Source organism: Ursus arctos, unplaced genomic scaffold (assembly GCF_023065955.2).
Source record: "Ursus arctos isolate Adak ecotype North America unplaced genomic scaffold, UrsArc2.0 scaffold_13, whole genome shotgun sequence".
In the NCBI taxonomy this organism is placed as follows: domain Eukaryota; kingdom Metazoa; phylum Chordata; class Mammalia; order Carnivora; family Ursidae; genus Ursus; species Ursus arctos.
In genome coordinates, this window is record NW_026622797.1 from 53,558,991 (window position 1) to 53,574,764 (window position 15,774).

At 37.8% G+C, this 15,774-nt stretch overlaps 1 protein-coding gene across 2 annotated transcripts in view; it reads right to left on the minus strand.

Moving 5' to 3' along the window:
• Nucleotides 1–10,093: 10,093 nt before the first annotated feature.
• Nucleotides 10,094–15,774, minus strand: part of LIN28B (lin-28 homolog B) — a 120,565-nt gene continuing 114,884 nt past the window's right edge. For both annotated transcript variants that reach the window (XM_057311162.1, XM_026511725.2), the window contains exon 4: nt 10,094–10,463. In XM_057311162.1, the coding sequence (XP_057167145.1) occupies nt 10,094–10,463 (370 nt within the window). The remainder of the gene's footprint in view (nt 10,464–15,774) is intronic.

Genomic DNA, 15,774 nt, shown 5'->3' on the forward strand with positions numbered 1-15,774 from the left:
TTATCTTTTACATAAGCCCTAGAGAAAATTTTAGTTGGGACAGTGCTCCATTAAGAAATAGTTTTTAATTAGGGGCGCCTGGGTGGCATGGTCGTTAAGCATCTGCCTTTGGCTCAGGGCGTGATCCCGGCGTTCTGGGATCGAGCCCCACATCAGGCTCCTCCGCTAGGAGTCTGCTTCTTCCTCTCCCACTTCCCCTGCTTGTGTTCCCTCTCTCGCTGGCTGTCTCTGTCAAATGAATAAACAAAATCTTTAAAAAAAAATAGTTTTTAATTAAAAAGAAGCACCAGAGGTTGTTAATATGGCACTTCCAAATGAGGTATCTTAAGTAATTAGATCTCGGCCCACAGTTTGTTATTGCTTGCTTTTGTTTGTTTGTTTATTTTGTTTTTGGGTGGGCTTGGGGTTTGCATTGGAAGATTTAGCCATCGTGATGGGGTTCTAATGGAACATGTTGAAACTTTGGCAGGTTTGGGGAATAACTACCTGGGATAATCTGGTGTGATTCAAGATGGACACAGAATATTGGGCCAAATGATACTCCAGGGTCTCTTCCAACCACTCTATGTTGGATTTTCCCTAGCAATCTGATGTGCCGCACCAGTTTATAAGTGTCGTACAGTATTTATAAACAAAAAGAAAATTCCGACCTAGGGAAATAGAGTGGGCAGTGGCATACCCCCAGACTGCTTCAACAACAGCTCACACATTTCAGCCCCTCCTTTGTCTTTTCCAAATTTTCCACCTTGAGAAAGTTAATTATGGTCATAATTAGATTCTATTGTTGTTTTTAATGGATTGTTTTGAGTGAGTGGCCGAAGCAACTTTAACACAGGACTAGCTAAACTAATATCTGGACTAGCTAATGAGATTTATTTGTACGAAATTGACTTCACAAAGAAAAAGGGGAATTGGAAGCGCCGGTGAAGAGATAACTATAATGGCCTGAATGTGTGACGTGATGATCTAAATAAGTGATAAATAGAACTTGAAATATCTGACATGCTAGTAGTGAGGCCACGCTTCTAGAAGAAAACATGGAAGAGCAATAAGAAAGGACCACGTATCAATAATACCTCTATTTGAACCAATTCAAATGTAAACATGGTTTGATTCTTAAGTTGTCTTTCCTTGTACTCTGACTTGGCAGCACTGCTGTTACGATAACATGTACGTGGGAGTCCAGTTTTCTCGACAAAAGAGAAACAAAAACCCCAAGGTTGGAGTTAGTACTTTAAAGAAATTTTAAAACCGGAGCAGGCAAATAGCGACAGAGGCTAAACAGCTTAGAAATTAAATAGAAATGGAGGTCCTTGTCCTTCAGAAAATAAGTAGCATCTTCAAGAAACTTTAATTTTAGAACAAAGTGCGCAAATGTATCTTAGATAGAAAACTTCTTAAAGTAGAAATTTTGTTTTGTTTTTAAAGATTTTATTTATTTGAGAGAGAGAGAGAGAGAGCGTGCACATGTGCATGCACACAAGTTGGGTGGGGGAGCAGCAGGCAGAGGAAGAGGGAGCCTGAGGGAGAGGGAGCTGAGCAGGGAGCCTGACTTGGGACTTGATCCCAGGAACCTGAGAAGGCAGGCACTTAACTGACTGAGCCACCCAGGCACCCTGAAATTTTAAGAAACATGCAGGCTCAAAAACATTGACCATTTTCCAGATACTTAAAACCATTTCAGAAAGTGTGTGTGTGTGTGTGTGTGTGTGTGTGTGTGTGTGTGTGTATGCTGGGTGGGGGGAGAATTAAAAAGGATAACATACGCTGAATTCTAAATTGAGGATGACAGAAATTATTTGAGTAACAGTAAGAGCTTTTAAATTTCAATTGTTTCTAGAAAGTAAAGCAGACAAGAGACAAAAAGCATAGTTTTTAAGAGGAAAAAAATCAATTTTATGAAAATAATGAGAAAACAGGAGCAGAATCCATCACAAAATGATAGATTGTAACATAAGCAACTTTTTTATTTAGTAGCTTACTAAGCAAAAGCTTCATATAAAGTTTCTTATAAAAAGCTTATGTAAGAGGTGATAACCGGGGTAGGTAGTACAAACGTAGCTTTCTGTGTACACATAAAAAAGCCTAGAATTCTGGGTTTTTCTATTATTCTGCCTGTTCCTTATTACAAGAAAGGAAAAGAAATATCAATTACAGAAGCATCCTGGATTCCCTATATTTCAGTTGTCAGTCTCCTGTCTATCATTTAAGCACTATAACTTCATTCTTTTCCCCATTGTAACTCCCTGGAGAGGACAAATGCAGTGAACCATGCTTCTCCAAATCAGCATGTGGGTGCACCAGCATAAAATGCTTGTGTATTTCTAAACATTTATAAATGTTCAGATCACCTGAAGCCACAGCTTCTCAATGATGCTCTAGGGAGCTCTATTATCATACCAAAATTATCTTTGCCCCCCCTCAATGGCCACTTAGGGTCCTCCAAATGGCAACCAAAAAAGTGGCGAGAGGAAAGTAGTTCCATTCTTAGGCAGTCTTCTAGAACCTTCCATCTTTCTCCCCACTGGATTCCCTCTGCCTTCAAGTGTATATTTGGTATGCTTAAGAGTAAATGACAAAGTCATGAGAAGATGGTATTAAGGTATTGAAGCAAAGGGCTGCTTTTCTCTAGTATTACACTCAGTCCATCTTGTCTTTCTGCCTGCCTGTCTGTTTTATTGTCAGATTCACTAGGTTTCAAACCCACAATGAGGTACTGGGAAAGATATTACCTTCAAGGATAAAAGCAAAGAGCAGAAGTCCAACAGGGCTTCTAGCTCCCATTTTAACAAGAAAGTTGGGAGGCAAGACTATAGTAACATTGTAACAATTTTGTTAAGGAAGCTACTTTATAATTGTAGTAATTTTGTTGACACAGCTTTTCCACATTTTTTCTGCTATGTTGTGAACTTCCCCCTTATAAAACAAAACAGTTAACAACAACAAAAAAAGCCAGTCCCTTTTTTTTCATCTTGAAAAATTCTTAATTCTTACCTTTCCTACTTGCCGCATTGTGTTTATTCTCTTCCTTCCCATTTCAAAGAAGTGGTGTCGACTGTGTTGCTATTCTTTTAAAATCTCTGTGATTTGATTTCATCTGTGTTGCTCCCTTAAATTTTTTCTGTCCATTAATCTGGATACTTTCTATCGTCTTGTCTTCAGTCATTTGTTCTGTTGCTTTTAACCTGCTGTCACACCCATCTGTTGAGTTATTTTCAGTTACTCTCATTTTTGGTTCTAAAATTTGACTTTTATATCTTCTCTATTTATTTACCATAAAGGCCTTGTATAATACTTGCAGTAGCTGAGTCACCTTTGTTTTGGTGTCTGTTGTCTTCCTTTGTTTTCAGCCAATTGGTCCTATTTATTAGCCAGCTTCATACTTTTTAATTGAATGTTGGACATTGTCAATGAAAATTTGTAGAGGCTCTAGATGATATCTTCTTCCAAGGAGGGTTGTTTTCTTTTTGGGAGGTAGATTGTGTACCAGCTATCACCTTGGTCCCATCCAGGGTTCATTGTAGGCTTTGTTAGGGTGGTCTAGTTCAACTCTGCCCTTCTCCTAGTGTAGGATCTGTACTCTTAGGCCATGACCGTTATTCCTAGGGATTAGCTGTTCTGAAATCCAGACACCAAGCCTAGGTGTTTACTAAAGCCCATTTAATTCTGAGGCTTGAAATTCAATCTCTATTCCTCCAGCACTGGTTGAGGAGGAAAGCCCCACTCATTCCATTAGCCTCCCAGCCAGAGGCTGGACCAAGGTGAGACAAAGGAGGTGTTTAGGGCAAGGTACCACCCTGGACACAAGCACATCTCTAAATTTTATACTCTCAGCACCTCTTGCCTCATCCTAGTTGTGGCCCTGATCTCATCAGCTGCTGTTTTCTGCTGAGTGTTTTTATTCAATGACTTAAAAGGAATCTGTATAAAGATTTTGGGAAATCCCTTCTCTGTGATCTGGGACTTGTCTCTCAATTTCCTGTTGTTTTGGCAGTCCTGAATTTGTTTCCTCAGCTCAGGAAGAATGCCACTTCCCTTTGGGGTTTTATCTTTCTGTGGCACCTCAGAGAACTGGAAAAGCTGGCACTTTAGCGGAAAAGCTGGGCTTAAATGGGGTGCTCACCTCCTAGGCTTCTCCTTTCTTTTGAAGTTCGTGGCCCCTCAAGTTCCTGGCTACATTGGTTGGCCTACAATGCATTCATAAAGTTTCTTTCATAATTTATACCACCAAATTCATCTCTTCCCTGGTTGAGCATGAACTGCTAGTCTTGACTACGGTTTTTTGTTTATGCTGTTTCTTCTGTCTCAGACTCTCTTCCTTCACCATCCAAACCAAGCCCATCCCTCCCGCTCCACCTGAATCTCATTCCTCAAACCGCACGTGCAATTATCAAAAACACTGTTTTTGAAGAATTTTTATTGATAGGACACAACATTTAATGATGTTAATGGGAAAGTGTAAAGTTCCTAATTCTATTTAATAAAACCTAATTTTATTTTAAAGCTATACATTAATTTATCAGAAAGAGATTAGAAAGAAATTAAAAATATTAATGGGTATCTAGGTGATGAGATTATATATTTTTCAGAAGTTTTCCCAAATTTGAAATTGAAAAAAATTTCATTGGTTATTTCCAGGTGATGAGATTATGTACTATTTTAATTTTCTTTTCAGGCTCTCCATGTTCTTTATAGTAAAGTATATAACCATGCTCTTTTAATACTCTCTTAAATATAGTAAAGTATATAACCATACTCTTAATACTCTTTTAAATGATAATTATCAATAAAACATTTATGCAATCACTCTCTCATGAGCATGCATGAGATCTTCATATCCTAAAAATCACTGCTGCACAAGGTGGAATAGTTAATACTATTGAATTGGACGTTTAAAAATGGTTAAGATGGTAAATTATGTTTCTTACCATAATAAAAAAGAAAAAGCAGCAGGAGTCATAGTAGATACCACACACACACACACACACACACACACACACACACACACGAAAAAGAAAGGAAAAGTGAATCGTCCAGTGTAGAGCAGAAATGAAAATGAGTTTAATTGTCAGACTGGTCAATTTATAGAACACCACAGTTTTATCAAATTGTTTTTATAGTACGCCAATACTGTATACATAGTCTGATAAATCTACATTCACATTTTAGATATTTGGTACTGTTATAACCTGGCTTTGATTGTCCTTTTCAAATACTTCAAAATTATTAGGAAAATATTGTAGGAAAATTCTAAAATGGTTTTTCCAAAAGGGTTTGAACATTTTTGTTTTCAGGCCACTTTTCACGACCACACGAAGGATGTGCCTTGACTCACACGCCTGCATACTCCAGGTTAGCTAATGCAGGATGACTCCTTATGAGGACAGGACTCACCTTTCCTCATGAATATTTAGACTGAATTTATTCACCATCTGTATTGTCATAAGTTCCATATCTATACTCACTGATATCTGAAGGTAAGTTAAAACCATGTATGTTCAGATAGGTGTAAATGGCCTTTTATCCATTCCTTTAATTGAACGATCATACAAATCATGAAAAATCTCGAAAACTCATCATAAATGCCAACGTTATATGTTTTATTTTTTAATCAAGTAATTTTTTAAACCTCAAAAGATCCATAATTGACAGAGTAAGACATTAGGCATGAAATGAGAATATAAAATCCTTGGTCTGCAGAAAGGCAAACAGTACTCTAGTCCATCAGGATGACTGTACACGAATGAAATGCCATTCCGAACATCTACTCCTTTTTTGTCCTTTAAAAACATATAGTTCAAGTGTTTTTTATTTTCACTTGTAAACAACATGAGCCAAAATGGACAATGAGGTAATCTAATTACTACACAGGATAATTTAAAAACACTAGATAAAACACCATATTAAAGACATATAGAAATCAGTGTTCACTTTGGTCTCTAGTATGGTTAGAGTTGTTAATACCAAAAAGCAACACACACTAATGAAAGCCAGCTTGGCGGTGGGTGCCAGTGGTTGATAGATACTAAGTAATTCAAGAGGTAGTCAACACCATCATTTTCAAGCTGGTAACACTCACAAGTGTTAAGCCACAGATGTATTAAATAATTGTAATAGTTTCTCACAGTACAGTACTTTACCATAACTTCGCAGCTTTGTTCCAAATATAAAATTTAAGAACGATTCATAGGTCAACCTCTCACTCTAACTGAACAACTATGACACAGATCACACAACCACCACATCTCAAAGAGGCTGCTGTCAGCTATGTAAGACAGAACTTGATGCTCTTCATGAGTTGTTCTTTTCTAAAACAAATAAATCTCATTAAGACATCTAGAAAATTAAAGTCAGTGCAGCTGCACTTGTACACACTTTCCCAAATTTTATAACCAAAGGGGAAATACACATATATATTTTATGATAAACATTTCTTAGAGAAAACAGATAAATTAATTTAAATTAACTTTAAGACTTAATGAGATTTCCCATGTTCTGTATAATTCATCTTACAGTGAATGTTACAAAGTCTATTAACACTTATGGGCTTCTATTCACAAACTAAATACAACTAGCAGTAACTTGGGGCCACGCTGGTGCAAAATAAAACTGGGCCAGAACATTTGAAAATATTGGCATTAAAACAGCCTATGTTTATAGATGGATCGATGTTAATAACATGATGTTTCTTGATCTTTTTCCCTACATTGCACACCAAACTTCCAAGTTATAAGCAGGTAAAAATCTTTTAAAATGTTTCAGTTGTAAAAATACATCCAAACTCTTCTAGTAAAGACTAGAAATGCAAGTATAAAAAGGTTTCTACTATAATCTGCCATGTAGTAATGAATAGCTCCTAGGGCTAAGAGACTGGTAGCGCATCTTTCTTAGGAATTACATTTGTGTTGACATGGGGGTGAGATCAAGGGGCAACAAATTCACAGACCTCCTGCCCAACCCATTAGTAACCCCTGTAAACTGATGCTTCACACAGACCCTTCTCCTCAGTAGCTAGAAATGGCATTGCACGTTTACTCTATGTTCACTCCTTGGCAAGCCGGTGCTAGTTAGTTATGTGCCTAGGGCAATAATGCTGAACTATGCTTGGCCTCAGGGCAGCACAGACACAAATATGGAGATTGGCATCCTTTATACTTTTGCCCAGCACGAACGCACTCGTACACCAACCTCTTCTCCTGCTACCCCTTCCTGCCCTTGACCTCCGGGCAAAGCAGCTATTTCCAAATTGCCTCTGTGTTTTGTTTTGCTTAAGTGGAAGGGTGCCCATAAGTCTTTAAATTAAATACGTGATAACTTTAAAGAAATGCTTGGAGACTTTGCTAACTAAATGAGATGCGTCATTATTCACAAGTGTTTGTTAGCAACATAGTTGTGAATTGCTATCTATAATATAGATTAAAAGGTTTTGTACCAGAGAAGTATCAGCCAACTGTAAGGCTGGAGCAGCATAAAGGTGTGCTATGCATCAACTATGAGGTAGCCTTTTGCTGTAAACAGAATATTTCACCCATGTAAATGGACGTGTGCTCACATCAGTGATATTCACATATGCAAGGAGTTTGGGAATTTTGCTTTAATGTACTTTTCACGGGAAATAAAAATGGGAAAACTGATATCTGATATTCGGAAACTTTGATGAAACTCAGAGGTAGTTATGACTAACATCGGTACATAATACTTACATAAAGGTCTAAGTTATTTGGTTTGTTTTGAGTAAGCAGGACTGTAGACTATTCTGTAAAGAAACAACAACAACATTATATGGTATGTTCCCTGAGCAAAGTTCTTTGTCCTGAGTATGTTATGTAATAGTGACAATATTTTTATATAAAAAATAAACCCCAGCTTTTAATCATAAGATAGGTTTGGTATGTGCTCTTAGTTCAGTCTGGTAAGATGCTTAAAATGATTTTAAATTGCACCCATAAGGTCCAGTTATAAAATGCTTTTTTTTTTTTTTTACCGTGATCTTAGCTCTGAACTTTTTATATGTAAACAGGGAATGTCCAATTCTCGAGTCCATAATTTCCTATGTCTATAAAGTCAAGGAACTTTGGTTTGAATTTTCAAAGTGACTTATTATGTTTTGCATTTTTACTGTTAACCTGCTTCTTTTGCCTGCTAAAAATTAAGCAATGCCACTTTGATTTGTCTACATAATTTAAATAAGCTTACAATCCTCACATAAGGCAAGGAAGTACTTCTCTATAGCTATATATCACATTCAATATCGTCAAAGGTAAGCTTTGCATCACAGCACACGGATATTTCAGTATACACCATGGAGAGTCTCACAAACACTGTCCTGGAATTCAAGCTGAGCAAGAAATGACTGGCAGCCCAGCCTGAGGCATTTCCTCCTGATGCTGGGTTGCTCAAACAGCAGGAACTGCCTGAGACCCCTGGGCAGGACAAGTTGGGGAGGGAGCAGAAGCTGCTCAAACAGAATAGGTCTCATTTGACTCATGCTATTCTTTTCTTCTGATTATCTGAGCTTACACCAACAGGCTCGTACAAAACGTTGTTTATTGCCAATGTGAAGCATTATAACTAATTGGTGCCTTCTTGGAGATGTTTCAGACATTTACCCATAACATCTAGAACCAGGAGGACACCAACATTTTTTTTTTTAATGACTGAAACCTAAAGGGACCAATCCGAGGACTGGTCCCAGGCCAGTTTACTCACACAATGGAGGACCAACCTGAGAAGCGTCTCTATCCCCATTACTGAATGTCCGTCCTAAATCCACCATTTCGATTACTCCAGCATGAGTAATGAAGGGAACCTCCGTCAAATTCATCTTAATGTATGAAATTCTTGTCGCTCTCTGGTGGGAGAGGCTCCGGCACCTCCACCCCAGGCCCATCACTCCAGCTGTCTGCCACCAAACACTGCACTTTTTGATTTCCTTCACGGGGCAAACATATTGGGCTATGATGAACATCCACTTAATTTTCATTCTCAACCCCGGTATTTTATTCTTACCTGTGCTGTTTTGTTTTAGAAACAAGTCCGATAACTCTCTGGGGCTGGGGGGGGGGAACAGCCACCAAAAAAATACACCAAACGACTGGAGCTTTCCTCCAAAGTCTTCAGTAGTAAACAAGGAGGCCCCCTGCTTGAGGTGATGGTTTGGACTAACTTCGTCAAGGGAAGCTGTTGCCACAATGCCTTCAAAACTTGACAACATGTAAAAGATTATAATGAGCTGGTATCAAAATACCACTGAAAACAATCAAGTCACTACATTTATACATTGCCCTCCCCCTTCATTTTTCTGAATAGGCATCTAATTTACAATCAAAACGTATGAATTAAAAACATGGAAATATCGGCACAGAAATTACACATTCATTGTCTTTTCTGGAGTTATGTATCCCAGATTCAAAAAAGCTTATGGCAGTCAGAGGCATATGGAGTTAAGGTACTGCCTTCAAAGGGGGTTGGGTAGGGGGAAACACTCTACAGATATCAAGAAAAACAGGCAATCCCAAACTTGGGAAAACTGATGACTTAAAACCTTTAGTACCATATGATTGGCAGCTCTGAGATCTGAAGTAGCCTTTGGTTCACACAAAAGGTAACAGTCATGTGTTTATTGTAATGTAATATAAAGGGAGTGGTATTTCAAGAAAAAACCTCCAGGGGTTATCTTTGAAACCATCTAAAATGCTTCCTATGGGTTTTCAGTTCTTGGGGATGTCCAATTCCGTGAGGGAGGGTGTGTGCTTATAACTATAGACACATAAGAAAGACAAACCTGCTTTATGTATGTGTCTACATTGCTATATGGACTCCTCCTACACACACACACAGACTCAGGCTCTCTCCCTCTCACACATGCACATACAGATATACATAGTACTTCATTCTCTGAATAACGCAAAACATGACACCCTGCTCAAATGTAATTTGCTTAGAGTGATTTGTCTGTTTAAAAAAATTCACAGTTCCTCAACAGTAGTTAAAAATCCCAAGTCAGCTGCTGCTGTGAAATACTGCTCCCCTGTACTTGCATGAGGTAGACATCCCAACCGGGGAAAGAAAATGATACGCTTAGGAAGAAGCATTATGTCTTTTTCCTTTTTTGAACAGAAGGCCCCTTTTTGCTTGGTTCTTCCGGCGCTGCGGAGGACTTCGCGGAGGAAGCCTCTTGAGATGACCTGCCTGGCCATTCTGAGATCTCGAACCTCGCCTCCTGAGGAAACGGCGGTGACGTGCAGCCATGCCCTCCCCCCAGCTCTCGAGGAAAAGTCGAAGTGCATGGCTGTGCTTCTGCTTCCTGTCTTCCCTGAGAACTGGCGGGCGGCTGCGCCACAGTCTTATGTGGGCAGTTTGCCACCATGTGCGCGATGCTCTGACAGTAATGGCACTTCTTTGGCTGAGGAGGTAGACTACATTCCTTAGCATGATGATCAAGGCCACCACAGTTGTAGCATCTGCAACGAGAATAATGGAAACGTCTTAGAAGCGGGGAGCGTGTGCCATAAAATGCGTTATAAATAAATATATATATATACAAACTGTCAATGAGATCAGCCCCTTTTAATGCGCCCTCTTATTAAGTATGTAATGCTATTTTAAAAAAAGATTTTATCAATTTATTTGCCAGAAAGAGAGAGCGAGCACAAGCAGGGGGAGCGACAGGCAGAAACTGGCGGAGGGAGAAGCAGGCTCCCCTGCTGAGCGAGGAACCCGATGTGGGGCTCCATCCCATCAGGACCTGAGCGGAAGGCAGACGCTTAACAGACTGAGCCACCCAGGCGTCCCTGCAATGCTACTTTTAATCAAAGTTGCTTCCAAGACCATCTCCAAAGTGCTCTAACAAAGTTATAAAGCTAACTGTGCGCAACACAACAGTCAATGAAAAACAAGAGTACTAAACACGAAACCCTAGTCACTTCCACAGAGAAATGACTTTTCTTAGACTTGTCAGGTTCTTGTAAGAGAACAGTGTAGTCCACTAGAGGGCAGCCAATGTTCAACAAAAAACAACCAGCGAGCTTTAAGAAGATGTCAGTTAAAAAATAAAGCTGTTGACACGTAATACCCACTGGCAATGCACTCCCCAATTAGAAAATTATAGACCAAATTAAATTTCATTTCTTTAACATTTCTTTGTGTGTTAATTATGTTGACTGTGGAAACCAGTTGAACTGGAAGAATTTTTTCCTTTGTACAAATTGAGTAATGAAGTGAAATTTGATATGTAAGAAGTCAGAGAGCTATGGTGAGTGATATCTGGCAAATTACCAAGTAATTTTAGAGCAATACAGTAAGTATCTGAATCAGAAGAAACTATAAAAGAAACCTTCTAAATACTTAGATTGGGTTAATAAAGGTAGCATCAAGTTCATTTATTTTCTTTGTCCTTTGTAAGAAATCAGTTTCCAGTAAATTCTTCTAAATTGAAATAAACATAAATCTACCTTTAATATTTGAATGCACACCGGGGGCATGACTTTGTGTGAGATGTCTGAAAATCTGACTTAGTTTCTAAAAGCTGAACAAGTAAATCATTTGGGAGATGTATTTGCTCAATTTCAGTCAGATTTTCTTTCAAAATTTTATATTCAAAACAGGTGGAGAAAATAATATTGTATACTTAGAAAGGTTTTTAATCTACTTTTTGAGTATAGGATTTGCTTGTTTTGTCTCCAAATGAAATGTTTTAAGACCTTTCTATTTTAAATTTATTTTCAAATACATTTATGACTCCATAATTCTTAATATGAAGCACAGATGAGATAGGTCACAGGTTTTTTAAAGATAGCAAATAAGTGGTACTAGTGAGCATCAACTTAAGACTATTATGACAAAAATAATTATAATTAATTACATTTGTGTGTGTGCGTGTGCGTGTGTGTGTGTGTGTGTGTGTGTGTGTGTGAAAGAGGGGGGAGGGAGAGAACAGCAACCTTAACAACCTATACTACCATATATTTCAAAGACAAATGACTAAGCTACTACTAATCTACTGAGCAGTGTATGTAGGATAACTAGTATTCTATTTTCCAGGTCAAGTATGAAGAGTGTTCTGTTGTTTTGCTTTTACCTGGCAGAAACTAGGGTAACTATGGCCTATTTCTTCAGTTACTAATATTACTTTATAGATTTTAGAATAATGGATTCACAAAATGGGCTTTTATTCTTTGCAGTAATTAACAAGTATTTATCCCAGGGAAAAGGAATGCACCATATTTTCAAAATTTTAAGGGAAGAATCAAAGAAACCACTTTTTCTGATTATTTATTGTGCAATTACCTACCTTAATATAATAAATTAATGAAACAATATTACAATCCAGATTCAATACTGTTTCAGCCATGTGTTCTAAGAGATAATGCAAAATTAAAGAACAATAAAAATTACCAAAAAATGACTGAAATTCGGGCCCCTCAAATAATACTCAGAAATGGCATCTTTGAAAAATATAACCATATTACTTATCATAATGTTTTCCCACATAGTTCTCTTCTACAATGGATTAAGTGAATTCTTAAATTTGCACATCTATAAAATATCTCCTTTTGAATTAAATTCACTTCCTTGAGGATAACATCCACTCAGGAGCTCATTGTCGAAGAGGAGAAAATAGGTTAAAGCCTTCAGTAACAGAACAGGCTCTCCTGCGGACACATCAATTTCATCCGTCACTGTGGTATGCGCGGTGTTATCCAATTCAGGGATCCATTTTGCCCACTCATTTACCAAGGGCCTCACGTCAGGATTCCACTTTTACAAAGGGGGTCTTCCATCATATTCTGTATGTGCATTTATCATTACATTTGGGTTTTAAACGTTATTTTTAAGGGTACTGTATAGTTTCTTGTTTCCTTGCATTTTGATCTACTCCGTTAATTCACTCCCCTCGCTTTTCAGATACGTGCTATCATTAGGCCAGACTGTCTTCCACACTGAAAAGATTTGCATTCAGTGGATATGTGCTTAGTCTTAAAAGGGGAGGAGTGGTATTTATTCTCCTCTTCTATTTAATCATTCAGTGTCAATCACGCTTACTAAGAGTGCAGATCACACGCCATTATGAAACCCTGTCCTTCCCCAGGGACTGACACCAAAATGGAAATGTTCAACTACCTTTCAGCCCACAAATGATACCACACCACACACTCCCACTCCGTACAAGCTCTACGTGGTACTTTGGTACTTGTCTCCTTTGTTCACTGTCCACACCTCTCCCAATCAGCTGGCTTCTGTTAGTTTGAATTTTACATTTGATGTGAGCATAAAAATGGCAATGTGTGCCCTTGTATAGTTACATGCTTAAGAAATGTAAGGACCCAGACTCAGACGCAAAAGACTACACATGAAAAAAAACTATAATCATACTTCATTATACATTCCTATAGCCAACCATAAAAAGTAAAATCATTCATGGTAAGTATTTTATAAAATGATGAACCAATGGCACAAAGGATATTTTCTCACCTATTAAACATAAAGTAAATTAAAATGTTCAGATTAGTCTCAGAACTTTATCAAGTTCTTTGTAAAATTATAAATATTTTAATTCTAATGAGTTAGCACATTTTACAGATATTACTTCTTATTTAAGATGCTTTTGAAGACGGAAAATAACAAAGCAGAGCCAATTTTTTAAAAGATCATCAAAATAAGATGGACATTTTTAAATGAAACGAGAGTGCCAACAATAGATATAGTAGGATAGAAGCACATAAAATTGCAAAATAAATAAAGGCAAATCCTAAATTTAGAGCTTTAGAACTATATAATTATGGTATAAAATAAGTAATTGGGTGGGGGGAGTTCTTAATAAACTAAGCCCAAGCAATGACATTAGTTAATAAGTTAATCAAACATACGCAAAGTTCTGAGGATTCCAAAATAAAAATGAAAATTCTCATTGTGAAATCAGAATTAGATCTGCTATAACCCTTCAAAAAATTCTCATTTTTGAGGTTTAAGCTGAAGAATAACTAAATTATATTTTCAAATGATAATAGTAACAATGGTTAGAACTGAGCTCAATTGAAAACCATTAGATCAGAATATGGACGTTAATTTTTAAATAATACCCCAATGATTTAGATGAAAAAATTAATCAATCGTATGTTCCACCTGGATCTCAAAATTGATATTAAGTTGGGGAGAGGGGCGATGAATCACAGAGAGCCAGATTTGGCTGTCTAAAAGTGTAATGGAAAAAATAGAAGTTAGGCACTTCTAAGTATTTGAAAGTGTTAACTTTGTAAGAATTTATATGGAAAATTAAATCTACATTCTGGGGGACTTGAAGGGGCATTAAGGATAAGGATACAGAGATCTGTAACTTCTCAAGAACAAACAAATACTGAGACAACAGTGAGTCAAGTAGTATCAAGGAGAGAGAATAGAGAGGAAAAAGAAGTGTAAGCTATGGGCAGGAAGAAGGGGTGAAAACAGGAAGGGGACATAAAAAATCCTTGGAAAAGAAAGATGTGAAAAACAATCAATGAAGTTTCCAAATAGGAAAACAAAAAAGTCACAAATTGGAAAGAATTCCAGAAAGCAATTTGGAGAGGGGATAAGTGACTCTTTGAAGCGATTGTTTATTAATCCTGATACAGTCCAACTAAAATCCAGAAATGGAAGTCTATAGTGGTTTTTGTTTTGTTTTGTTTTGTTTTTAAAGATTTATTTATTTATTTTAGAGAGAGTGTGTGTATGAGAGTGTGAGTGGATATAGGGTAGAGGGAGAGGGAGAGAGAATCTTAAGCAGACTCCCTGCTGAGTGCAGGGTCGATCTCATGACCCTGAGATCATGACCTGAGCCGAAACCAAGAGTTGGACACCTAACCGACTGAGCCACCCAGGTGCCCCAGTATAGTTTTCGATTTTAATATGACTATACTTGTTATCTAATCCAATCGTCTGCCAATCAATCCAACACCTGGGAGTGTTAGATGCCAGTGTGGGAGTGGGAGGGAGAGGGTCGGCAGAAATGCCATCGAAGAACCCAAGAGAGCTAAAGAAAAGGAATGGGTCCAGGGTAGCTTTTGATGGAAGCAATCTGCCCACCCCTTACCTCCTGAGGGCCACAGATTCTTCCCGAAGGCCCCATTTTGTTTTGATAAAGTCCACACATTCTAAATTTACATCTGGGTGTAGTTTATTCACGTCACAGGATCTGCCCCAACATACCAAGAGGAGAGTTTGAAAACATGGATGAATCAGAGAGTTGGAAAAGCCTTCTAATAGTGCACCCATCTTCTGATCTCCAGCAAAGCAACCTATTCCTTACATGAGTCTGTTTCTTTTATTTCATTCTTCTTTTTTTTTTTAAAGATTTTATTTTTATTTATTCGACAGAGATAGAGACAGCCAGCGAGAGAGGGAACACAAGCAGCGGGAGTTGGAGAGGAAGAAGCAGGCTCATAGCGGAGGAGCCTGATGTGGGGCTCAATCCCATAACGCCGGGATCACGCCCTGAGCCGAAGGCAGATGCTTAACCGCTATGCCACTCAGGCGCCCTTTATTTCATTCTTCTTATAACCACTCCTAAGACTGTAAGCCAATTCAGCAATAAAATATTTTAGTAAGGTTAATTTTTAGAGATTTTTCTTAAGTATAGTGGTAAAAACATTGAGCTTTAAAAAATACTGGCTAGTGGTGATTTATGATTTTTAAAAAGTTTCTTATGGAACAAATACATATTAATACCAAAAAAAAAAAGGTATTTGGATCTTTTGAAATACAGAAGCCAGTATCCCTCTAAATTACCTTAACTCA